The sequence below is a fragment of the Xiphophorus couchianus genome, chromosome 10 (assembly GCF_001444195.1).
Source record: "Xiphophorus couchianus chromosome 10, X_couchianus-1.0, whole genome shotgun sequence".
NCBI classification, from domain to species: Eukaryota; Metazoa; Chordata; class Actinopteri; order Cyprinodontiformes; family Poeciliidae; genus Xiphophorus; species Xiphophorus couchianus.
The window spans coordinates 16,486,281-16,514,130 of NC_040237.1; the positions used below are offsets into that span (position 1 = coordinate 16,486,281).

At 38.9% G+C, this 27,850-nt stretch overlaps 2 protein-coding genes across 2 annotated transcripts in view; one reads left to right on the forward strand and one right to left on the reverse strand.

Moving 5' to 3' along the window:
* LOC114151856 (ras-related protein Rab-26-like) overlaps positions 1 to 27,850 on the reverse strand; it is an 80,799-nt gene that overhangs the window by 13,334 nt on the left and 39,615 nt on the right. The window contains exon 5 of the mRNA XM_028029324.1: positions 19,990 to 20,042. Within this exon, the coding sequence (XP_027885125.1) occupies positions 19,990 to 20,042 (53 nt within the window). The remainder of the gene's footprint in view (positions 1 to 19,989; positions 20,043 to 27,850) is intronic.
* On the forward strand, positions 3,889 to 9,630 carry LOC114151855 (uncharacterized). Its single transcript, XM_028029323.1, has 3 exons — positions 3,889 to 4,179; positions 4,880 to 5,916; positions 7,206 to 9,630. Exons 2-3 carry the CDS (start codon positions 4,920 to 4,922, stop codon positions 7,244 to 7,246), a joined length of 1,038 nt encoding a protein of 345 aa, XP_027885124.1. The 5' UTR covers positions 3,889 to 4,179; positions 4,880 to 4,919; the 3' UTR covers positions 7,247 to 9,630.

Genomic DNA, 27,850 nt, shown 5'->3' on the forward strand with positions numbered 1-27,850 from the left:
GATTTTGAGTTTTTTGCTACATAGAAATAAAAATCTAAAACCTTAAACCAACCAACCGACCAACATAAAAAACATGAAGTGAACACAGAACAATCTGGCGTCCTTTAACATCTCTCTTCACGAGTGAAGAAAACATCTAGTTTATGTCAAGGGAACAATTTAATACTTAATGCTGAAAGGAGTTGCAAGATTTTACTGCCATGAAAATAGCTAAACAGTTTTTTTTTTACAACTGGAATATCTGTAACGGAGTCATTGAGAAAAGTTCAAACTAGATATCGATTATGACCCAAGAAATCAACAATCAACAAATATTCTCCTTCCAGCAGGACAACTTTAAACTATCTAAGAGGAACTGTTTGGCTCTAGTTAGGACGTCTCCCTGGTGAGACACTCCTGGCTGGTTGGATGGATGAATGGAAATACAATAATTTCCTTTCCACACTTGTAGAAGCTGCTTAACAAGAGGCTTAATTTGTTATTTTGTGTTCCTTGAAAGATGGGCTTTTTCTAGTTAAAACTATCTGAAGGACAAGATACTAAATAATGAGTCCAGCGGGATCCAAGAGTGCCCTGCTAAAGACTTCATTAACTTTCAATCTTGTGTAATTTTCTGTTCACGGATGATGATGAATAGTTTGATTTTCTGTCATTATCCTGTTAATCCTGATGATGTGTGAGCAGAACCAGGCAGGGAAGTTAAGTGTTTAAGTGTGGGTTTGTGTAAAAGTCAAGTTGGAGTCTGATCAGGATACAGTGGTTTCTATTAAGAAAAACAGGAAGTATTCTGATTGAAAACTGGGATCGATTGGAACGCATGTACGCTTTTTTCTTTTGTAAAGTGCCTTGTGACGACATTTGTTGCAAATAGATGCGACATAAATAAACTGAATTGAACACAATCTGAAACATGGAATTTGAGCATTCTCTGGTAAATGTTTGGATGTAATCACCCAGCTTACATCTACCACACAGTTGAAAGAACCGTTTTTATTCCCACAGAAGGTTCTCAATCCTGACAGCCTTCCACCTTTCAAGCTTCCCTTCAACAAACAAAAATCTGAGATCTTTTATTCTACCAACCAAACGACAGGGGAACAGACCTCAAATCTGTGTTTTCCATTTCAGCTCTGCTGGTCTCTGAGTTCTAACACCATGAACAAAAAGCTTCAAACACAATGTCTCTCTAGCGGATTTGAGTGCCGAGTTGCTCTGGGCCTATTGTTCTCTCCATCTTTAAGTACATTGAAAGCAGAGTATTCTCCTGGATGATGTGTAGTCCACTAAAATGAAAGAAACACTCAACTCAAGTGGAGACGGTGAGCTGAACAGAGGGCTGCCATTACCATTTCAAGCATCAATAAGCACATTTTGACTCTTGCTAGCAGGGAGCAGACGCAAACATATTTCATTGCTATTGAAATAAACAGGATAAAAGGTCAGAGCTTTCTCTTAAACACAGATTCTGTATAGTGTACACACACAAACACACCCCCACTTGTCTTCCTCCAGTGTTCAGTGTGTGAATCATCAAAAGAAGAGCTCTCAGATCAGCAGTAATCCTTCCCCCCGTGTGCAGGTCTACAGTATCCCGAGAGCTTTACATCGTTTCATTACACTACGATCAATGGTGCAGAGCCCGACCCCACGCCCCCCAACAACACACAAACCTGCCAATTACTCACATAGCCTTTAAAGATCCCGGCAGCCTGGGGGTGGATTAGGTGAGAAGTGGAGGGGGAAGGAACCCCAGTTTGGGAACTGAAAGTGATCCGACTTCAAAAGGACTAGCTGTCGACACGCAGAGTCAGGATGCATACGGTATGAGGCGGGATGCGCCGAGGACACATGTTCGGCCGGGTTTACATGTGATACTTTGTGACTCGCTGTCAGATTTGGGACGTTTGCACAGCCCCCAGTTCGACACGTTAACTTTTGTACACAAACAGACCAGAAAAAGAGAGACAGAGAAAGAGAGAGAGAGGAATGGCCAGATGCAGTCAAAGGGCTGCAGTACTTGGCCACCTTGCTGCAGGGCCTGACTATGAGTGACCTACAAAGGCTTTCAGGTGTTGAAGAAAAGTTCCGTTTGACTAATTAAAAAGTTATTGCTGGCCAGACAGAGATTTCAGGGGTTTCTAGAAGTCAGAAATTTACATATTGCTACAAATCCTCCACCCTTTATGGTTCAAATGACTAAAATGGGATCTCACTCAATGTTCACCCTGTTCAGTTAGAACCCTTTTTGTCTCATCATAGTGAGCCCAGTTTGGTACTGAAGCAGGACCCAACCCCACACTGCATTCATCAACTTGCCAAATATGGTTGAAGTTTTACATACAATCTCCTCCTAAATGATTGTTAAAGAATCAACATAGAAAATGACACCAAATCCAAAAGCAAAAAATTTCAGAAGTGGACTCCTAAAGTTGATTTAGGTTTTTCACTGTTTAGCTATTGAGTTAAACTATCACTTGTTTCCCATAAATATCCAAATTCCTTCACTGAAGGGGTCATCATCTGAGCTACTGCTGCCATCAACTTACCATCGTCACATCGACAATGGAGTTACCCAGGCTTTGAGTGATTAACAGTCTCTTTCCTAGACAAACGTATTGACTGAGATTTTATGGCAACTCAGGAAAAGAAATAAAGCAGATGAAAATATATTGATATGGGCTTGCATTCCCAATAGCTGTAAGCAATAAAATGCTAACAGCTATCCCATTTTTACCCGACCACCACCTAGAAACTTTCATGTCGAGCTTCAAACACAAGAAACACAAAAAACTCATTTATCAGGAAAGCACTTCAAGTTTTTCCATACAGTCATATAAATAGGCCTGAAATATTATAAATAGGCAACAATTTATTTATTTATTTATTTTTACAAATATCCCAAAATGAGCATTTATGATATAAAAAGAAAGCTGGTTATGTTTTTACATTTGGCAGATGTTTTTATCCGAGGTGACTTGCAGGTGAGGATGGAACAATGCAGGTAACGTCAGAGCTAACAATGAGCTTTTTAAGGCTAGCTCTTCAGCTAGGTCTGCAAGAGTTTCTTGACGATAAACAGTGACCCCCCAGTTCTGATACAACTTTGTATTAACACTGCATGATAGAGTCTGAAGTGTTTTGAGTGCGGCAAAGACACTGCTAGCTTTCAAACCCTTGACAACCGGAGTAAGTTATGACACTAACCTTTGTGAGAACAGTCAGGTCGAGAAAATCTTTTCCATTAACCACTTTGCAGGCCAACACTAGTTACTTGAAATACGTACGGATAGCTAAAGGTAGAAAGTGCAGCTCAAGGAACACACTTATTCTCTTTTAGGCTGACTGAAGACCAAATGTGCCATTGGCAGATATGTCAAAGCACAGACTGATCTTCAGAGACCAGTTAGGAGAGCCTGTCGGTCGTCATGGTGGGAGATGACCAAAGACTGCACCAGGACATGGGTGGTGTGATGGGTTGTTTGTAAAGTTACATCAAAACAATCTTTTCACTTCTTGCAAAAAAAGAAAAAAAATCTGGACCGAAAATTATGTCAACATCGCAACTGACTGGCAATGTCACCTCCCTAGGAGACGCCCTGCTGGTGTTGTAAACATTTCTGCCTGCAGCTGGGGCAGAGTTTGTGGAGCAGAAAGCAGTTATGAAATGCATGAAAGCAAATGTCTGTAATCATTTAAGCTGTCTAATCTTAAGACAGGGAGCACTTAAATGTAAACACCATGCGGAGAAGACATTCAAAATGCAAAGCAGCCAAACCGACGCCAATAAGCCCCACAGACTGAGGGGACATCCAGTTCTTTGTAATGGCTTTTCAATGCAGAATGTGAAACTGATAGTGATTTAAGAACTGATTCATAGTGGTCATGGTGAGACCCTGATCACATCTGTATACCTCACAACGACCCTGGGACATGTCTTTCTTAAAAGCCTTCACACACTCGCTTCACAGTACGATAGCAACAGCTGTTTGCCAACCGTGTTTGTGAGATGTGATTGCACGACAGAGTGAGAACTGAGACATTTGTGGTTCTCAGGGTGTTACTTTCAGGAAGTTGTGGTAAGATTTGGGTGGACCGCTATGAGGCCAAGACGGAGAAAGGATGTTACTGACAAAAGTTCTGAAGAGATTAGTCGAGACTGAGATCAGGACAGCGCTGCAGGTAAAGAGCTTCTCACGTTTGATATTTTACATTTCATAATCAAATGTTAGCTTGATAGAAACCTTAATATTTGACAACTATGAAAGGAGTAAGTGCTCACTAAAATGTGTTGGCAAAAATGCCATCACATTTTTCATAACATTTGTTTAACATGTTTCTACTGATCAATTCTGCTACACTAGTTTTTTTCTTAATCAGGAGAAGTATCATACATTTGTAAAATGTAAGAAAGAACAAACTTTAAGGAAAGATCAGCATCAACAAAGTTAACGTAATGAATCGAATGGATTTCTATAAAACCATTTCAGAGTATATAGTAAATCTTTTTGACTTATTGTTTCACTGCGGACTTGAAAAGTCACAGTGAACCTTTTATTTAAAGGGTCCTAAAATGTTCTTCTCAAATTTAAACTTTGAATTAGAAGGATTTGTTGTCATGAATATTTAAAGAAAAGTGTTTATCTACGGAATGTCTTTCCTCATTAGGAAATGACATTCCTAATGTCATTCCTAATGTCGTTTGTCTGATGTACAATGTTTAGGACATGTGTTGCCGCTCCTGGAAGAGTCCCTGTTGTGAAAATTCAGTGGTTTTGAAACTTTATTTTACAAAGTCCAGATGGGTATGTGCTGTTCCTCTTTTTAGATGTAAAACATCCTGAACACACCCCTTCCTTCTTCTCTACGTGTTTCTCCTTAGAGAGTTCTTTACACACCAAGGTTCCACTTAACCAAGCAAGATGAAGAAATGCTCCACTTCTATTAATGGTAATGAAGATATAGTCTCTGCTTTTCACAGCTCTGCTAAAATGACAGAAAAAGTGTGCCATGTAAATACCGTCAGCATCAGAGCACAGAGCAGAGAGAGACCAGGGCCCAGATGTCCAACAACATGCAGCCACGTCCCCAGAGAGCGACCGAACTCAACGGTCTTGACATCCGGGGTGAGCTTGCGCTCTCATCAGAGACGCTGGTCAGTTGACTTCATTAAATGCCAGACACCGCCTGTCATCATGGTGAGGAAGAACAAAAAGGAACCTGACCCTCCTCAGCGCACTGCTTCCCTTCTGCGACTAGAGACATCCTCGCATTCGTCTTTCAAGCGATACTCATGCCCCCCAATTGGGATCTTTTCATCGACATCTTCCTCTTCTTCCTCCACCTCCTCCTGTTGCTCCCCAACTTCTGTTCCCACATCTGTCATTGTCGGCCCAGATCCTTTAGGATGGAAAATACAACCCAAATTCAGGTCTAACTCCTCTCAGAACCGCACCAAGAGGCTGTCTCTGCAAATCCCTCTCCCTACTCTCCCTACTCTCAGCTCTCCAAACCTGGAACCTTCATCTCAAACCAAACCTCAACTTAGACCCAAACCTTCCCGCCGCCACCACTCCGAGTCTTCTGCCTTCCTGAAATCGCTCGGGAAGACTCTGCCTGTGGTGACTCTTGAGCAGCTCCATGCCGTGCATCTCCGGCGAGTTCGCCTTTCCGATGAATCGGACGACGTCTTTGATGAGCCGGGTCAAAGCCAGGGAAGGGTGACTGCTTCACCCCGGAAAATACCGCCCCCTATTCCAGAGAAGACAGCCATGGCCAGGAAAATAGCACAGCTGATTGCTTGTTCACGGCAGCCTGGCAGGCCAGTTACAGCCAACATCAACAAGATCACTGCGATGAAGCCAACGTCTGAACACTGGCAGAATAACGACTATAACAACATGTGTGCCACAAAAATGGGTGAGTCGTTCATAGAAGTCAACTTTTACAATCTTGTAAAGGATGAAATGTGTTACCTAAAGCTTAGTGCACTATTTATTAATCAAGCAATCCAGCAAGAGGTGTACTGTAATGACTTTGATGAAAGATGACATGATGGATATAAAGAAACGTGACAAAATCCTGAGTGTGCTAGAAGGCCAACAGTCAGATGGATCCCCAGTTTTAGCTCATTTCAGCAAGATAAAGATAATGTTTTATAAATACGATTTCATAAAATAGCATTAGGTTGGTCACCGTTTTCTCAGTTGAAGAAACATCTGTGCTTGTATGAGACAAGGTTGTAATTTTTAGATTCCCTTCTGCTCCAATGCTTGTATCAAATTAGCAGTCATTTAGCTCTGCAGAAACCCTGTAATTAGAATTTCATTTGATTTATTTATTAAAAATATGTTTGTCAATGCTACTGGTGATATCAGTAACCTTGAGTAGGGAGACCTAGAAAAGCACAATATGTAGAACTTTTTCAACTTTTTTGAGAATTTCTTCATTTTTCTACAAACAGACTGCAATTGATCATTTTTAAACATGTCTGTGAAAATATTTATTTTTCTAACCATTTAATTTAGAAATATTCTATAATTTCAGGTCAATCGGTAACATTTATGAGGATTGTAGAATAGTATGAAGTGCTTTACTTTGAGGACTGCATAATCCAGGGGTGTCAAACTTCAGTCCTCGAGGGCCGCTGTCCTGCAGTTTTTAGATGTGCCACAGGTACAAAACACTGGAATGAAATGGCTTAATTACCTCCTCCTTGTGTAGATCAGTTCTCCAGAGCCTTAATGACCTAATTATTCTGTTCAGGTTGACTGCAGCAGCAGAGGCACATCTAAAAGTTGCAGGCCCTTGAAGACTGGAGTTTGACACCTGTGGCTTAATCAGTAACACCTCTGAGTTAAACTTCTAATGAAGAAAAATATTTATTGTAAAATACACACTGAGAAAGCCACTTCAAATCCATTTTTCAGTGCGAGTTGAAAATTTCAAGACGCTGATACAATCTTGGAAGTTTAATGTCAGTTTACTCGCCCACAAACATCACATTATCCTACAAAGTCAAATTATTAAAAAAAAAAAAATAAATGATGCATGAGGCAGTTTTTGCAGTTTGCCCCCACAACAAAGTGGACAGCCCAGAGTGTTCCTCATCCTGATTAACTTTCAATGATTTTCTTTAGGATGTGAAGAGAAGAAAGAGACGGGCCTAACACTTGAAATCAATGCTAACCGCATTAACTTTCTTTCAGCCGAGCTGCATCTTGATAACGTCTGCAACAGGAACAGGTGAACCCCACGCTTCCCCGGCCGTGAAATGTGAGGAGATAACTGAAGTGTCTCCTCCTCAGCTTCACAAATTACGACCACAGGGTGTGAAGCCGAGAGAACAAACTGTCCCCGAAGACAAGTTCAGTCTAGTTTTCCTTTTTTATGCTCTAAGGACTAATATTGCTGAAACTGTTGAAAACAAAAATGTGTCATTACTTCAATATTTTACTCCCCCCCCCAAAAGCATCTGTGCCTTCTTGCAATTGTAGTCTATGTTTTGTTTGTGGAAAGTATTGGTGTGACTGAAAATGTTTGTACATGCCCAGGTTATGCAATTACTTTTGAATTAAGCTTAGTCAAATTTGTTTATTTATATGCAATCACCTCATCTGAAAGATGAATCAGTAATCAGTTGAACAAAAAGTCTGAAATAAAGATAATGAGGCATCATGATTTAACTACTGTTGTCAGATATTGTGTGTGAAAAACACAGCAGATTCCCTTTATCATTAAAAACAACATGGACATGAGAATACTGAATTTATCCAGCAAAAATGAATGCTTTTATAAATGCTTTATATGAATAAGATTTCAAACTAAATCCTAATGTGCACAACCCGAGGTTACAATAAATTTGACATTGCACTTCCTAGCGGGATACAATTTTTCTTCATAATGTAATAGGTTTGCGGCTCTGGGAGGCGTAGATAACCACAGAAATGTTATTAACACATTAATCCTCATCTGCATTTTAATTCCCGTACATCCAGAACCCACTGACCCAGAGTGGGTGATAAGATTGTAAAGAACCGTTTTAGGGAGAAGAAACTTGCTAATAAGCGTATGAAGCTGCCTGTTGCCCCGCGGCTTCCTCATAAAGTGACAATGAAACTTTAAACAAGCTTCAGATGCGGTTATGTTCAAAACCTCTACTCTGACAGAAACATCTGAGAGGGAAAACAAGTTTCTACCTAAATATCATGCTACTTTAAAATGAAGGCAGGAAGATTTCCTTCCCTTTTCAGCCTCATCACCAAATATTTTAGCTTTCATTGGTGTGGAAAAAAACATGGAACAGTGTTGAACCTTCCCAGGACTGGATGCCTTAGCAAAGTTACCAAGGATGCACCGATATGAAAATTTGGGCCGATATCAATATCCAAAATTAATATTGCTGTTATGGTAAATAACCAATATTAACTGATGAATACATTTTATGAATATTTCACTACCCTTTAAAAAAAACAATCACGACACTAACTTTATCACTGCTTCAGACAAACTCTCCACAATCCTACGCTACATCACTATCAGACACACATCCCAGATGATTTGCACTCGACTCATCCTGATGTTACAACAAATGACCAGGTAGAGCTAGAAGACATTAAATTAAAGGTTTAAAGGGGCAGTATTCCCTAATGTAATGCTTCAATTGCTGACTGCATGTTCGGTATTTTTTGTGTCTTTATGATGTAAAGCACTTTGAACTGCTTTGTTGCTGAAATGTGATATACAAATAAACTTGATTTGATAAAAGCTAAAAATGGGAGAAGTTACAATGTTGACATTAATGGAGATCTAAAAACGAAAGCAGTAAAATCTGAATTAAAATACGTTGGGTTTACTTCAGGTGTGAGTGAGATCGGATCGGGCGCTGAATTTTTTTGGCTGGATGGAAACTCTATTGAAGATGCATACACAAGGGTGGCAAATATTTTCTGTTTTTTTATACTCAGACAAAGTAGTAGTCGCTTATATTAACCGTTAGTAGTGATAGTGATAGTCCAGGACTTGCTGTTGACGGGTACGTCACAAAAAATTGGAGTATTGTGAAAAAGTAACTTTTTGATCCTTATTTCAGAAAGTAAAACTCCTATAGATTCGTCACACACTGACATTTCTTTCTTCTAAATTTGATCATTTTGGCTCACCGGTAACGAAAAACCAAAATTCAATCAGAAAGATACAGAACAGGCTGGAAAGATATATTTACAAAAGTTCAGTTTCTTAAGCTCAAGTAACAAAAATAGAAGGAAATACAATTTCAAAAGTAAAAGTGTGTACTACTTTAAAATAAATGTGCATTTCTGTGCATGAAGTTAAATTATTGAATAGTTTGGATAAAGAGTAGGAAAAATGCTTTACTGTAAATCCATTTAAAACACTTTAAAAGAAAAAAATGATTAAATCCAATACATTTTTGAGTTAAAAAGGAGAATGACATACTGTTTGCAGCTTTTATATTTAATTTCATGTATACGGCCTTGAAAATTTACTTTGTAATTAGGGACAGGTTTGTATAACATTGTTCTTCTCCCTGCTTCCTTTTCATAAGTGTATTAGTAAATTAATGATGGAATTTGTAAAGTCGAGTGAATAAACTAATTGACTGAAGAAGAAATACGTGTGGCTTAGTTTTGAATTCAATTGTTTAATACAATATTAATCCTCAAAAGGAAATGACATCAGGAAAATAGAGAAATTCATTCTAAATAAGAAGAGTTGACAAAAAGAGGTGATGTTGAAATGTCCAGATACTGATATGAATGCACTGGGACTCTTGAGCTTTTAGGTTTAAATGCATTTTGTGACCTGCAGGGGCCAAACAGATGCTTCATGCTCTGCATCACTTCCTGCAGACTCATCCAACACGCTGCTCTCTGTCTGCAGTCTGAAAGCCAGGTGAGGAGGTTCTGCTCTTCATTCAAAATCATACCGCACTGTCACTTCTCATTGTTGGCACTTCAAGGACTAATTTACTTCCCAGACACCTTAATCACCATGACAATCATGTGAAGGAATAGTTTCAAATTTCTCCTCCTTCCTTTTTCGTTTCACTCCTGCTACTTAACCTGCCAGGGAGCTCAATCCTATCCCAGGTGTCTGTGGGATCATTTAAATAATAAAACAAGAAAAAGCATTTTTGCCATGATTACAAATGAGAACAGATGTCAGAAAGAGCCACAGGTATCGTCAGCAATCACTGAGAGGTAGCACAGCATCCTAATAATGTAAAAACAGAAAAGGGGCCAGTAGAAAATCTGAAGCCGTCCCAACAAGCCCCCGTAGATTGTTTCATCCTGACATCCAACAGAGACGTTTCTGCCGTTTCCTGATTCCTTCCATGTTTATTTCAATTTATTTTAAATTAAAATAAAATCAGAATATCTATAAAAACAATTACACATCTGAACAAAATCGATCAGTATCAGGTTAAAGTATAAACTCCCAGTTAAGGATTCTCAATTTTGTTTTGTTACAACTACAAACTTTAATGTATTTTTAAGCTGCAGTATGCAACTTTTATAAAAAAAATAATTTGTTGAAACTTTATCGACACTACGTTATGACAGATAATCTGTGAAAAGAATGAATAAAAATTTTTTTTAAAAGTGCTCTTCTTCCTTCTCCCAGTGCTAATTAGAAATAACCAATCAGAGCTAGGAGGCGGGTCTTAGCGCTGTCAATCACCCTCCGTGTGACCTGCTCATTCCCTCTTCTCTTTCCACCCCCTTGTTCTCTGCTACGCTGCAGCTAACAGAGCCTGTTGTGAATGCTAAGGCTAGTTAGCATTGAAACCAAGACTGCTGATTAAACGTTTTCCTGGAATGGTAAGTTGTTCCTCTGCCATTAGTACACTGAGCAGTACATTTTCCATTTAAAGCTCGTTTACTTTAGCTAATTAGCATTAGCTTAACAAAGGCAGTGCCTCGTGGAAAGTTTTCAGTTTTTTGGTGTTGCTGCTTTTTGCATTTTATGCTCAATTTACTTTCTTTATTCTTGTGTGTAAAGAAAGCCACTTTATGTTGGTTATGTTTTAAGTTTACATTTTTTATCCAATTGAAGCTCCCATTATGCTTCACTGTTCAACATAAAGCCTTCCATCCATTGCTTTGTGAGCAGATTCAGTCAAATCAAAATGTATTTGCTAATTATGCACCTTAGATCTTATCTATAAATAAGATTAGAAGTTTGAACATTAAGTATGCGAACCCCTGATACAGAGGAAGCCAGCTGTCTGAAGTTAGAACACTGGAATAAATGAGTTTATTCATTTTAGAAAAGAGTGTTATTCTCAGGCGAGACATCAGAGATGGAAGTTTGCCCTGTTTTCCCCACATGTGGATGCTGGTGACCCAAAATGTGGCTTCACAGTATGTGACATGTCATGCAGTCCTTCTTTTCCAGGTGTCATGGCATAAAAAAGTAGAAGTTTTTGCTGTCAGTGCCTGTCACTGCAGCCTGCCTCTAAAGATTTTTTAAAAAAAAGCAGAAATAAAACATAGCAAGACAGCATGTAAATTTAAGGTGAAATGCATTTTACAATGTTTTTTCTGTGAATTTATGCTGTATTTTTGCTTCTTGTTTCAAATTAAACCACCAGGAAAAAAATGCAACTTAACACTTCAGCTCATTATGATGTTCAGCTTGCAGAATTAATGCTTAATGGGGAAAAGATATAGCCAGCATTTGTATTCTGCTCCCTGTACCTTTATAACCTTGATAAATAAAATCATGTTCAATCCAGTTGCTTTCAGAAGTAACAAGAAGAGAATTTTCTCATTATAAATACTGTTGTTCTACTAAGATATTAAATGTTTGCATTAGTGAGCAAAAAACACAGCAGACAGGTCAGGGAGAAGTCTGCAGTGTTAATCACATTTTCCATTATATTTACAGTTTGTAACTTTTAATAAAAATGTTTTGTTTTTTTTCTACATAATTGTTAAAGTTGTCACCATGTTGTGACTGTATAAGATGAGACGGATAATCTGTGATAAGATTGATATCTCCTATCTTCATGAACCGCTCCTGACCAAAACCAACCAATCAGAGCCAGGAGGAGGGTCTTACGACTGTCAATCACCCTTATGTATTCATTACTAAATGTGCTAACAACTTACCGTTAAAGGAAAACGGTTTCCATTCGTCGTCATCGGTGGCTATGCTAACTAGCCTTAGCATTTACGGCAGGCTCGGTTGTGAGGAGCTAGCTGTAGCGTAGCAGAGAGCCAAGAGGAGGATGTGAACAGTAGGAGGCAGAAGAGCCTGATGTTTTCACAAATTATCCGTCTCATGTTACACTATCACGACATAGTGACAGTTTTAATAAATATTTCTACATAAGGTACACAACTTTTCATACGTAAGACTAACCATGAAGCTGAAGTGAATCTATTCTAGAAATTTTGCTGGGACTTGATTTCAAGTAAATAACCGAAACTTCCGAAAAAGTGTGAGTGAGCCGGACAGATGGAGTCCAAGAAGAGATAACGAGACGAGACGTAAAGCGGGAGAGGAGGAAATCTTCTTCCACCTGGCGGGGTGAGCAGCACAGGCTGAACAGGCTGAACACGCTGATGCTTGTTAGTCCGCATGAGCGCATGACGGCACATCATGTGAGCATTGTGTCAGAATTTGTTTACCCAATATGTGCACGAGTTTGCATATGTGGGTGTTCAAGCTTCTCTGCTTGGTTTGGCAGTACAGTCAAGAAAAGGCAGAAAAAAACAAGGTTAGCATCAGGACTAGACACTCTGAACCTGATCCCACCTCATTATCCCTGTTACAGCTCGCTGAGAGGCTTCTGTGAAATGCTCAACATTTCTAGCTGCAGGATTTTGATTTTAGACATTCATATAAGTTCCTCTACAGGTGACATATGTCAAAATGTTGTAGAAATGTCAGTACAGGTTCTTCTGAAACATTTGTCACATGTTTCTTCATCATAGTGTGGCAATCTAGTCTCAGAGTAATCCGACATTCACTCATACATTTTAATAACACAGTGTGTTTAGGACTATTTACAGATGGTCAATATTAATACTTCACACAGTGACAATGAAGTAAGTTTTGATATTCATTCCATCAGAAAGTACCAACACATAAATATGTAATAATAGCCTTTTTTTCAGATTCTAGTATGCCTCATTTAAGAATGTTTTATTAACCATCATCAGCAAACTTGTGGGATTTAAGTCAACTTTGTTCAATTTATTCGATTGTCTCCATTCCAGAAATTATATTTTATCAGGGATTAAGGTTAGGTTTGTAGGAATTGAGATTTAAACTTTTTAAATTAAAATTTTCTCTGAAAATACAGCTGTTTTGAAGGATTCAACTGAGAATACATTGTTCATAATTTAAGCAAACCAGAAATGAAGCTATTAAAGTCTCTCCTGGCAGGATAGAAAACTGATTTACATTGGGCTTATAAAACCCTTTCCCAGCTTAATTGTCTATTCTTTGTACTTTACATAACGATGGGACACAGGCTGGCCTTTTCATGCTGCTTCCATCCGCCACTGATAAGCAAACTAACAGTGGGGACAGCTTTTTAGAAAAAACACAAAAAAACCTGCCATGGTTACCATGGAGGCGAAGGGCAAGGAGCTTCAAGGAAAAAGTAGCACAGGCAGAAGAAAACCAGACAGATTTAAAATCATAATATAAGATAAAAATTTACTGAAATGAGAAACAAAACATATGAAACTTTGACAATAATTTAATTATTTTTATAGCTGGAAATATATGGGTCACCACTTGTAAAGTTACACAGAAAAAAGTGAACAGCAACATTTGGGTTTTTCTGCCTGAAAAAATGTGGTTTTCAAAGTTATACTGAATGTATAGTTCAAAATTATGAATTTATTTCACATGCTAAATATTTAGTTTAGTGTTATATTCAGTTTGTAGGGTAAATATTTAGGTTACAAATTAAACAAGTATTTAGTTTGTGAACTAAATATTTAATATGGTTGTGAATATTTTGTACAAACTAAATATTTAGATCTAAATTAAATATTTATCTTAAATAAATAGTTTTCTCCAAACAAAATATAAATTTTCCATACTAAACATTTAATTCTCAAACTAAAAATGTATTTCCCACACTAAATATTTTTGCTCAAAACTAAATATTTAGCAAGCAGGCTAAAAACACAGCTGGTTATCAAATTATTTAGGTTGTTAGCTATATATTTTGCCTGTAACTAACTGCTTAGGTCCATGCTAAATATTTAGTTAATATGCTAATTAGCTCATTGTTAAGCAGAAGTGGAATATCAAAATAAAAGCTGGATTTTGCAGACTTCTATCATGAACAACACATTATTTTTCTCTCTCTAAATAAACCAGAATATTGTTGGTTATTTTTTATTGTGCAACTTGGTCCACCATTTTTTTTCCTTCCTCTCCCCCTCCATTCTGCATAAACATTTATCTAGTCGTGTGCCAGCAGACACCAGGAGTACATCACATTGATTTCTACTCTGTTGACAAGGGAATGTCTCAGAAAACAAATCTTTCCTGCTGCAGGAAGTTTTCATTGATTTAAAGATTTAGTGATCTCCCTCCCCTCGTGGCCTTTGAGCGGGAGCATGTTGGTCAGTAGAAGGCCCGCTGTATGTTTGTGCTTTCTGTCGCACTTCTTGAGTTGTTTTTTTTTCTTTTCTGGCATTTAAGCAGAAATCCTAACCCAACAGGGTGTCCTGGTGCCATGGCAGCAGCTGTACAGCCTCGATACGAGCGCTTTAAAACCTTCAGCTTGCTGAAATGCTACCGCTCCACACGGCCGATGATGTGTCTTTTAGAGATTAGGCAGCAGCCTGAGGTGATGTTATTTGGCTGCTTCCAGCAATTTCCACTCAGTGATTTGTTTTATTTGTTCTGATTATTCAAATTAAGCTGCAGACGGCTATAATTACACCGAAAGACCAAACAAGCTCGGAACATTTTAGCATAATTAGCATTGAAAACTGGACACACCCACCATTGTGGGAGACAATAACGCTCCAATTAAATGTCAGCAGGGATGGCAGAAAAAAGAAAGTATTGCTCAAGAAGTTGGCATGACAACAATCACAGGACAACAGTAAGTTATCAATTAAGTCCCTAATGTGGATGGATGTAATTATAGCTTTTATATAATCAGAAAGACAACCATGATTTTTTGCCTGTGTATCATTAAACTACTTGAAAGCACATTAGTCTTGGCATGTTTAGAGGTTTCAGCTATGGAGGCAAGTAAAACATGGTACATATCTGTGTGATGATAATAATGCTTTCACTCTTAATTAAACCGAAATGTGTCAGTTTAACTAACTATCTTATGTATCTATTAAAGCATGTGCTGAAAAGCATCGAGTCACTATATGACAACGGTGAAATCAAGTGACAATAACCTTTAATCATATTTACCTACGTACATTTAGACGCGTGCAGATCAAGTGTGATGTCATCAATTTGTGGAGATTTCCAGAATAAAACAAAGCTAAAGATATTAGAGCTTTGTTTTATCCATTTTAACTTTTGCCTGTCACAGAACACGTGTGGGAGATTTCAGTGTTACAGTAATACCATCTGTTCTCTAGGGAGCAGAAAACACTGAGCAGTAAGCAAAGCCGAATGTGCCAATAGACAAGATGTTTGAGATGTGGAAGAGTTGTTTTTATCTTATTTTAGCATGAGCATTTATTGGACAAACAGAAACAAGGACTGTACCATTAGATAAGTATCACACCGTAAATAACAACAAATAGGGGAATCCCACAAGGTTCAGTGTTGGGACACTAACTTTTTAGTTTAAGTCTAAAAGTCATTGAAGTGTCAGGACAGAATCTGTATTTCTACAGATGCTATTTTTTGTGACTGAAAAATTATTGTAGAAATATTGTTGACAAAAAGGTAAACCTCAAAGACTTAATTTTTCCACTTTAATGAAACAAAACTTATTGTACTTGGTGACCATAAAAGGAAACATTTACCATGGGAGTAGATTGAATCCCAATATAAAATGTATCTGAACTTGTCTAAAGAGTAATTATGCAATGAAAAGTATGCAACAATATTGCAAACATCAATAAAACTAAAAGTGTTTTGAATATAACATCTTATTGTTTGTGCCGCCTGTTTTTGAGTTGCTGTATGAGGATTTTGGCAACACTATGCCAAAATCAATTCTAAACCTGTGCTTTACTAAGCAGAGCAGTATGAATATTACATAATCTCTGCCATTACATTTTTCATATTGGGTGACAAATCTAGCCACCAAGTCTGTGCTTGTGAGAGCCTCCTAGTTTGGAGACAACGGGATTTCTAGAGAACAAAAAAGTGCAATTTCATAACATTTTAAATGATAATATGCAAGGTTAACATTAGCAGCCAGTGACTGTAAATGTTTATCCTTAGTATTTATCCGTGGAATAATCCTCAACGTCAAAAGAAAACGTACTTGAACAGGGTCTCAGACAAATGCAAAGAGCCCAAAACATTTTGCATTCTGCATAAAACCTTTTTAAATGTAAAAAAAAACAACAACAAAAGACGCTTTAGAGCAAATGTAAAAAGTTGGCTGTTCAATTAGACGACCTAACTGGTTTGAGATATCAGCAGAAGTGATGAAAGCAGCAAAGAAAGGCAGATAGACGAGGGCCTTGGGTGCGCTTGTTGGCAGCAGTGAAAAGAATAGCGAGAGAGAAAAGGAAAGCCTGGGCGCCAGAGTGAGACAGTGGGAGATGGACAGCAGCGCGCCCCGCTTCTTTATCTCGCCATCATTTCGCTGCCCTTCAGCCTTCACCTCCAGCCTCAGCTGCTAATGGATTCACACTATAGGAGACAGCTTTGTGCAGCGGCCTTGGAAAGCTGTGTAGTCAACACGAGTTTAAAATAAACTCGTCTGTTAATCCACTTGGTGCAAGGTTCTCCCCCTGCTGAGGCACACTGGAATATTTCTCCCTAACAAGCAAGAATTAGCATGAATTTTGCATTAGCTTAGCAGACGAGAGTAAAAGCCACACGGTTTAATGGCATTCATACGCAGTATGTTTAAACCATGATGTTTAAACATCATGGTTATGTATGCAGAAGTAAAAGGTGGTAGAATAATGTCCACTTAAAAGCGCTGATAATTACAATTGTGCTAATTTTAACATTTTAATTTTAATACATGGACACAACTATTGGAAAGGGATTTTCCATGAACTCTCATCAATGATTCACTCCGTTTACTTTAGCCAGAGATATTTCAAAATAAAAGGATGAGGAAGTTGGGCATCGATTTACTTGAGGACTTCAGCAAAATATAGAAGAAGTTAGTAATGGAGTTTAGTTGTTGTTCAGTAAACATGTCTATTGCGCCGCACAGCTTTTGTAAAGTGATGCTGGTATTGGCTGGTTAACGAGTCTGGCTCCAGATTATAATAGTTTTGGGTTTTTCATTGTAGTTTAGTTGTATTTTTTTATGACTTTTGGTCTTTTAAATTGTTTTTTAGAGTGGGTTTGGTAGTTTTAATTACTTAATATTAGTAGTTTTACTTTTTCCACACATTGGTTAATTTTTTGGGTACAGATTTCAAAAAGGTCAAAGTATCATACTGCATACATTGGTTGGGTAATGAATACTCAACAGAAGACACTATGTACAGAGATGTGTTGACAACAGGAGCCAAACTTCACCATCACTCTACTGTTCTTCTTCTCCATAAAATATATGTGACACCAGTCAGACATTTTGTATAATGTACTTTGAATTTGTTTCCAAGCTCTGTGTTGAACAGGTGTCGTCTCTGATCGCCCCAGAAACAAAAACAGCCTGGTCAACAATCACAAACACACACACACACACACACGCACATCCACTGTTCATCAGCCTCCTACTGGGTTTGCATCTGCTCTGGCCATTGGGGCTGTTTTGTCCTGATGATGGGAACTAAACACACTCACTGCCTAACAGTGGAAACTTCAAAGTGGAGCATAGTCGATGCGTCTCACTGAAGCCGTTTCAGAGCTGTTCTCCGACACGAGGGAGAAAAAAGGATTAGTCTGCTGAAGGGAAGTAAATGAAAATTGAAGCAACGCTGCTTCCTAAATTTGAATTAAGATGGATTAAATTTGCTTCACATGCTTGTTTTTCATCCCAGAATTTAATCCAAGGTTCAAAGGAACGTTTTCCTCCTTATGTGTTCTCTGGATGTTGCAGGAATCATGCACTCAACAGATCTGGCTCCATCTAAGGGTGGCAAGAGGAACAGCACTATGAACAGAAAGCCATGAGTTTGTCAGAAACCTTATGTGGAACAAAGCAAACATGTGGAACATGGCACTCTGCTCCAATATTAAACTTTTAGCTTAATGCTAAATTCAAAATGGGACGGAAAATTATCAAGCACCATCATTCTGAACACATCATCTGGTTGGGTAAATGTGGTGGCGGTATCATGCTGTGGGTTTTTTTAAAATCAGGAACAGGAAAGCTGGCTGGAATGGATGGGATGATGGAGTTAACTAAATAAATAGCAATCCTTTGCTAAATACCATACTAAAACCATAGCCACCCATTGGAATGTCCCAGTCAAAGTCCAGACCTAAACAGAACTGATGATCTGAGGCAAAAGTTGGAAATAAACGACTATCACCATCCAATCTGACTGAGCGGGAAATATTTTGTAGAAAATAGGATTTTCTTTTTGTGCTTTTTTTTGTTCAATCACATAAACTCCCAATTACTCAAGAGGTTTGGAGTTACGATGCAACAAAGTCCGACTAAAACTTTCACAATAAATCAATCACATAATGAATTAAAATGTTTGATAATTTCCATTGTGGTGATGAATAGTTTTTGAAGGGCAGTATTGATTACAGACTTTATAAATCGTCCCATTTATGGGTTCAGTTGTAAGTAGTTTTATTTCAGTTTTATAATTGTTGGTATTTTTCTTTCAGACATTTTGAAAATCTAAAATACCTTAAAGTTCCAGTGGTACGTGTTCCTAACAAAACTACAGTTTATTGATCATTGAGAGGATGAGCTTTATCATCATATTACTTGAAAATGTTCTTAAAACATTATTATCGTTTATTGCGATTTATTCTGGGACAATTTATCGGGCAGCAAAATTTGCTATGGCAACAGGTGTGAATGTGGAAAAGTTCAGGCGTGTGAACACATACTGTATAACGAGCATCCATAGACACCGCGGTCACACACACACGCACACACACTTATTTACATGTGAGACTCTCCTACAATGACCATGTCCTGCTCTCATCTCTGCTCCGTGTTCATCAAAGGAGAGAAACGCGCCGAGCAGAGAGGAGAGCAACACCAAATGGGACAGGAAATGGCTGCAGAATAACAGAGGAGAAGACTTCACACACCAGAGATTGGGACTACAAAGAGATCCGTCTATTAGAGACAGCGCGCGCTCTTATCTGCGCGGCCCATGCTGCTCGCCTTCGTCACCTCCCTCATCTGCTGCCGTTGTTGTGATCCTCACTCGGTGGCCTTGTTGTTCATTATCTGATGCTGGCGGGGGAGTTTCAGCACGCTTACAAACGGCTCGGAGGGGGAAAAACTGTTGCACACGTTAAAATGTGTTGGATGTAAATGATACGTCAAGGAAACAATTTACAAAAGAGGAAGGACTGATGGTAGACCGATGGTCAGAGATGATGCAATAACTAACGAGTCCATTTTTAAGGAGATGTGGAATTTCACACAGCAGATCTCCCAGCTGTTTTTGATCAGGCATACAGCTTACCTACTGTGAAGTTAATATGCTATTAACCTCATGAACTCTTCACCAAAGGAAAAAAAACAGTCTGCTGGTAAATAACGAGCTTTGCCCAAATAACACGATGCGACGTTCAGGCTTGTGGATTTAAAACCATTCTGAAATAGAACGCTACCAACACTGCATCAGAGAGAGAGAGAGAGAGAAAGGAAAAACAAAGACGAGCATCTTTCAAGGTGATTGATCTTACCCTGATGTTGTCAAAGGACGCTCTGTTGGTGACGTCATACAGAAGCAGCAGAGCTGGGAGGAAAGAGACAAGACAAAAGAGAAAACATTTTTGTATTTAGCTTTATTTTATCTTTAAAAACCCAACAAAACCCTGCAGAGGACCTCCTGTCAAGTTTTAATTCAGCTTTAGTTTCTGCCAGATAGCCACTAATTCATCTCAGTGCAGATGTTAAAAAGTGATGGTGAAATAGGGACATCGCACCAACTGGGAGAGGATTTATTAAATGAGAGAACAAAGATAAAACAAGACAAGATGAGAGAATCTGGAACTGTTTACCTTCAGTTCTTTTATCAGATCTGAGACTCGTTAAACGTCGACATCTTAACATGTTTATAGCTCATGTTTTTTAGTCGTTTATATTTTAAAGTAGCTATCTGCTACAATGAGGTAGCATCGCACCACTTTGCTGTTTCAGAGCCCAACCTCATGTGGTGAGGTAACCCATAAGAAAAAAAAAAAAGAACAGTCTATAACCCGCCGTCTGAATAACAATTTGCAGAAATTTGCACAGGTGAAACGCAGGGACAAAAAGAAAAGAAAAAATGTAAATGGATTACAGTGTTGGCTCAGGGAAGTGCTGAACTCTGCTCTTTAGCGCAGCATTCGTCTGCTCGCTGACAACATAACTGCACATGTGAATCCTAATGAGCTCCAGCAGCTTTGCACCGCCACAGAGAATAATATCACCTCAGGCATGTTTTTAGTGGAGAGATGTGGGCATTATGAGGCTCTGCAGGACAGGAGGAAAATAATTACACCTACAAGGCTCATTTTACCTCATTTTCACAGATGGCTTAACCTTCGGCTGGAAAATGTGCCCTTAGGCTATTACCTCCACAACACTTCACCACTTCCTGCCGCATGTAATCCCCACAGTCCTCGTCTCCGTTACATATATGTCACTGTCCCGTCCTTTTTTGCTTTTTCACTTTTCCCCTCCGTACTCGACCCTTCTACATCTCGGCCGTAGCTGCTACGTCTCCAGATTCAAACTGAATTAAAAGTTTGGCTTGCGTATTCCAGCCAGGCATGTCTGTGAAGGGCGTTTAATGAGTTGTAATCACTGAGTGCTGTCTGAGCGTGTCAAACCAAGAAACGGAGGATGAGGTGAACAGTGGAAAGTATCCAGAAGGAGCGGGAAGATGTGACCGACGAGTCAATTTCCTCTCTCATTGGTGGACTGCCACTGTAAGGCGATCACAGCAAACCACAAGGAGTCCATACACACACATGCATACACACAAAATCCAATTAGGAAGACAAAAGAAAGGAAAAAACATTGTCACAAATAAAGCCCCAACACCTCCAAGTTGAAGGTTTTACTTAGGCCGGTCAACAGTTTTCTCCTGTGGGAATGAGTCATTAGTTCACAACGTGGGACTTTGTTTTTAATCAAGCACATTTCTTCGTTTCAGAAGGTGTTGTGATGTTTTATCTGTAAACCATACGAGATCGGAGCCTGAATAATTATTCCTATATAATGGCCGAGTGTTGCTTGTGAACTCTCCATCTGCCAATTAGTGAGTCTGCAAACTCGGTGCTGAAAACACACCAAACATCAACATGCAAAAAAGCTGCGTAAGTAGGGATGATTTAGAAAAAAACGCCCATCCTAAAAGCCTCAGCTAAATGCAGCAGGTGAAATTTAATCGAGACCCTGAGAAGTACGAGCTACCAGTTAGAAACTGTCTAAACCTGCTGCAGAACAAACGTGGTCTGGACTGGGGAGTCACTTAAGGACAGAGTGTCCAATTCGTTGACTGGAGTGTATTTGGGGATGAAGGCATGTAAGGAGAAATAAAAAAAAAAGCACACAGCTAAAGTAAGTGTGAAATACTCCGCAGGTGTGAAAGCGCACATGCCAGAACGCACGGCTGCAGGATTTGTTCTACGGTAAAACGTGTGTGTCACTTAACCTTGCAGTTTAACACGTCTGTTACGGAATATGGATGTTTGCATGAGACAGAGACGGTTTGTCGGAGACAGAAATTACATTTGATGCAGAACGGACCTGTGAGGTGAAGAACATGCTAGAATCACAGTATCCTGACACAATAAGCCCTACAACGGATTCAAGGAGTCTTGGCGGACTCATCTACACAGTGATGCAGAGCCGTCTAAACACAGGAATTATCCCCAATCAACATCTGAGAATACCAGCAGTCTCTGTACAGAGGTCCCGTGTAAATAACGTCTAAAGTGGCCAAGGCGGTCATTTTGATTGCTGTGCAATTTGTTTAAATACTATATCAAACCAAAACAAAGCCTTGCTGTTATAGTTTTTACATTTATTGCCCAAAAGAAAGGAAACACAATAATTTCTACCCCTTTTGGTCTCAGCCAATCAGTTTGGCTGGACGAGAAATTTGGCAACTATTGTTCAAGGAGCATCTTCAGCGTGCTTGTCCCCAAACAAAGGCCATGCGGTAATTCATTCAGACAATAGGCCTAATTAGGTTTACTCATTTGGGATGGTATAACTTCTTTGCATTTAGCTGAGTTGAACTTTACATACCCTGAAATTGAAGCTGAATAAAAACATAGCTAATGTCTAAGATGGCATTACTTTTACCTTTCTGGTTTAAGAGGTTGATCAGTGTATAAAGCTACTGAGTACAGATTTTTATCCAAAGGTAAAAAAACTTCCCTGAGATTCTGCTTAAGGACAAACCAAAGAAACCATAAATAGGTGTCATATCTAAAATACTCATGACTTGTTTCTAAATGACACTCAGACATATAAACACTTAATTGCTTAAAATTTTCTGTTTAGTCTGACGTGTTTTCTTTAAAGCTTATCTTTGTACAGATGTGCTTTATCATTGGTCAAATATATGAAAGCCAGTAATCTGTTGACTATGTTTCATAGCTCCTATGGTACTTGATACTGCCAACACAAAAGACCAAAAATGGGACGTTGAGCAGACGTCCAAGCAGAGTGTTTACATGTTGAGTTCAGGGCAGTGATTTGTGTGTCTGATCTGGGCGTGAACCTTGGAGAGGTAAACACGAGAAGCAATGCCTGAAAGAACAACCGCTCCCTTAATAAATCCACAGGCTTACTGTACAACAAACAGAGTGATGTTGACTGGTGACCAACGTGGTTTTCTCCCTTTGCCCCCTCATCGTTCCAGCTGCTGTTGTCATTTCTGCCGAGTCTCCTGTTTAACAGTGGGCGGCAAGTCTTCATCTTGCCGTGTCAGTTTTTACAGAACAGTGGATCAATCATAATAGAGTTAAAACTCCCCTCACAGCTGCAGCTCAATGCATTACCGGGGTTCAAAATGTTACACTATGAAAGTTGGCTCCATGACGTGTGTTCAGACATCGTGTTAAACTAACTTTCCATTTTCCTTTAATAAAGTAGAAGTTGGATGTTTTTCTGCATCCAGGTGTCTTTCAGATGATGAAGATGAAGCTTTGCCTTGTCCTATTTATATCCAACTCTTTTCCATTTGTCTCTAATGTTTTGCTTCCCCCATCACTCTTCACCTCGTTTCTAAGTGATTCACGTTTCTTAATTCCTCCCTGCCATCAACACACCCAAGAGTAAAGCTAAGCTCTACACATTCCTCCTAATGACCCAATTATTTTAGAGGTGTTGAAACAGATATATAAAGCTGAAATGAGATCGTCTGTCATTCAATCCCACTAAACATTTATAGAGGTTGATAAGCCAGGAATACAAAAGCAATTCAATTTGCTAAATGTAGTAATAATACATTACGTTTTTCTATTTGGAAAATTTACATTCCTTGACATGAATTATTTTGGTCCAATATGAAAATATGATCGTCTCCTTCCTGAAAAGTGGAGCGGTTCGACATTTGACCTTTTGTGATATTGAGACAATCAGGGGAAAAAAAGACAACAGAGGTGTAGGAGGCAGATAGTTCTGTCCAAAAATAACCTACTTGCCCATTTAGAGTTAATCAACTCAATCGGTTGCCATCACCATCTACAATAACTCTTTGACGACTTTGAATTGATGAGCTACAACGACATTTAATTTCCCTTTGGGATCAATAAAGTATTTCTGAATTGAAGTTGCATAAATTAAGGTATTGACTGGGTTTTACAACCGAGTCCTTCAAGAGCGTCAACATCTTTGATGCTTCTCTATAGGCTGACGCTCTCCTTTCTTTTGGCTGGTCAGCAGAACACAGACGAATGTAATACAAATCAACGTGGACGAAAGTATCAGCTTTTCACAGCATTTTTATGGAATTGTTACCGTCGTAAAAAATAAAAAATAAACAGACGTTTAACACCAGTTCACTCGTTTGAAGGTTGGAAGCGTTTTATTGGGGCCTCGGTGGGATTACAAGTCACAATTTTCTGTCAATTTCTTGTCACATAAATTAAAAAGTAATTACATTAGTGACCGCACCAAAGGGAACCTGACATTTGACACTGCTGCTGTGGAAGAAGCATGTCGGAAAAGCCAGCATGGGACGAATGTTTGATTTGGTCTGTACTTTATGCCTTAACATTTACAGAACTGCTGGCAGCTTCATCGGCCGAGTGGCAAATAGCGTCAAAGCAGATGAGAAATCCATGAGAACCATTATAATAGATGCTCTAGATACAAAGTTGTGGATTTTACGGGGTTTTTTACCATTGGTCCCCCAACAGCGTGCTTGTAGGGACTGGAGGCCACACCAGTTAAAAGTGAAGTATTGCAAATTTCTACAATACAAGGACCAATAGCAGGAAAAAGCTTTATAATCACCAGGATGTCGTTAGGACGGGCAGATGGTTTCATTTTGTCAACTAAAGATTAAATGTCAGAGTCACTGGATCATGCGTCTTCAGAGACTGAAAGGGTGGAGAGCCAGAAACAAAGTCATGACATATTGATGGACAAATGCTTCCTGACATTTTTGACCTTGATCGCAAAAAAAATACATAAATAAAAAATTTGAGTAATTGCTGTCATCTTTAGAGGACACTGGTACTGTAGGAATCACAGGGAAAAGAAGACAGTTTATAGTTTCAGACAGGAACTTAGAAAGTTTCTCTTATTTCAGAAATGAGATTGAAGAACTATTCCAATCTGGTTGTTTTTATGGATTCATAAAAAAAGAAACAAAGACCCCTGAGGTGGAGCCTGTGAACCTCAAGGTTAGATGCTGAACTTGTTCTACCTTATGACACCGTTTTGAATTTCAGAATGGATTCATTTCAACCTGTTACCCTCCTTCACCTGTGGTGGCGCTGCACCAAGAACCGCTGAAGGAAACAACACAAAAACGTCAAACACTGAGCTGAACTTCCTTCACAAAATGGAAACAAATATTGAGTGGCGTCAGATTTCTCTTTGGTAAAAGACCCTGAGAATTTATTCCTCTAGCACCAGACACATGTGTATTTATCCAGAATACCTTGCGCTTTAAACTGCTTCCTGCTTTTGGAGCTGTTTCTGGTCTACTTGGCATTCGAACTGCTCCAGAGTTCACTTCAACCAGTTTTTTGAGTTCGCTCTTTTGGGTCTGCATCAGAGTTCGATTACACATCGACACCTCCCCAAATGAAATCAGACTTTCTGGGCAAATAAACTACAGCTTGATGAAACCGGACTAAACGGGGTTGATGTGAATGCATGAGGCATCAATTATAAGATATGGACGCATCTACTTGAATACCTTGAATACCTTGATTTGTTAAACTGATACAAACCACTGAGAGATATAAAGAATAAAGCTTAAAATAAAGAAAGTAGTCTATTACAAATGTTCATGTGTTGATCAAAACATCTAATTGTTTTTTTCTGACAGCCTGAAACGTAAGGTCAAAACTCTTGTCTGAAAAGGAAGCATTCCCATTAGACCGACAAGATATGTCAACATCAGATCATGGTGTAACAGAATTACTTCATTCTTTAGAAGGGTTTCTTTCCCCCTCCTGAACTTTGCACTAGATGTTAATCTAAACTTATTCTGACATGTCTGTTGAGTTGACATTGTGCGCTGATGAAATCTCTAAAAACCATTCCACCCAACCCAATTCCCATTCAGACACGAAACCCAAGAGAGGTCTCTTTGATTCCCTTTTATGACCTTTTATAACCCTGGAACTGCAGAAATACACTTTTAGATATGCAATTAAAAGAAGGAACATGATTCCTAATGTCTTTTTTAATTAAAAATTAGAGTCCTACAACACACTTAACTATATGAAATGGTCCCAACTCGGCAGGATTACAATGAAAGCGACGTCTGGTTGAGATGTATTTAGAGAGCCATTATCAGTTTCTTTACAACACGGGGAACAAAGACAGAGCAGTGGGGCCATTACCGCAAAATGAAGCAGCAGGAGTCCTTGTTCTCAATATTGCCTAAAATGCTCAATCGTGAAGCGCCATTTGGAGGCATAATTTGTAACGCAGTCATTACCTGTTTCACAAAAATCAATTTTCGCACTCCATTTCTTCTGCCTCGTTACCTTTTTAGCGATGAGGGTTTCTTCGAGCGTCTCCTTTGGAAAGGAGACATTTAGGCCACAAAGTGTTTTTGAATCTTGATGTAGTTTGTGCTTTTTCCATTCTTTAGAGTCTAAACTTAAGGAATAATTAATCTGAAAGGGAAATATTAACTCATTATCCTAAAAAGCTAACTTTTATTTAGATGCAATTTCTTTTACTCTACTTTCCCCTAAAGGAAAAGTTGAAAATCATTCAGAGGAACATTTAGTGCTTTTCACAGAAAACTCTGTATTAGACAATTATATTCCAATCACACAGTTAAAAAGGTAGACAGTTTCATATCTGAATTCTTCTAAAACGCCACCGTTGCTCTCTTTAAAACAATGACTGAACCCGTCTCTTCCAAGTTTTCCTTCTCTGTTCTCGGATTTCTTTCCTCCGTCTAATTTTAATCTTCCCCGTTCCCAGGTAACGCAGCTCCTCCTAACTCGTTCCACCTGCAGAGCGTGCTTCCTCTGCTCATATTTCGCAGCCTGTGGTTTCAGTTCACGCTGTGGAAATGACAAACTGTCAGCTCCAGTCAGAGAGGAGCAGTGGAGTTGGGCGGGGAGAGGGCTGCAGGTGTGCCGTGAGTGTGCAGCTGGGTTCTGGACCCGTCCAGACCTCGTTGGTGCCCTACACCAGATGGGCCTGGCAGATTGCGCTGGGCTGACTCCAGCCTCAGACAGCCAGGATCTTCCTGCTCTCACATTACGTCCTAAATAAATATTACGCTTTAGCACAAATCGGTGCTAAAAATACACCCAGTGATCTCCGTGGCCCTTTGCGGGTCTGTTAGCAGAGAGGATTTGATGAATCTCAAAACATGATCTTATCTGCTGGATTAATCTCTTCTCTGTTAAATTAACTTTTCTCGCATGTTTTCCACAGCACAACCTTTACATTTCAAGTCAACGTTATCAGCTCCTGCCACTCTTACTTGTTCAAATGTCAGATTTTATAGAAAAACCAACAAAAGTGTACTTTAAGATGAAATACTACATTTTAGTGTGAAATTAAAAACGCCCACGAGTCATATAAGAGAGAAACAAATATTTATTTTGACCAAAAAATTTTTTCCATTTAAGTGAAACTACTGTCTATTTAAATGCAGAGTGTACTTAGACTTAGACTGACTTTATTGTCATTTTGCATGCACAGGGTGTATACAGAACGAACTTTCGTTGCATACGGCTCAGGACAATGTTTTGAGCTTCCAATGTTGTGAGGCTACTCCAGAATAAAATAAAATACAGTATAAAATATAAATATAAAATATAGAGTGCAGGACTGACAGTAAAATATAAGTTATTTAGCTCTGTACATGTGCAAGGTATAAAGTGGAGACCAGATTTT

Coding starts and splice junctions, on each gene's coding strand:
- LOC114151855 (XM_028029323.1), top strand. CDS start 4,920: ATGAAGAAATGCTCCACTTCTATTAATGGTAATGAAGATATAGTCTCT. Junction 5,917..7,205: donor CATGTGTGCCACAAAAATGG/GTGAGTCGTTCA, acceptor ACTTTCTTTCAG/CCGAGCTGCATCTTGATAAC.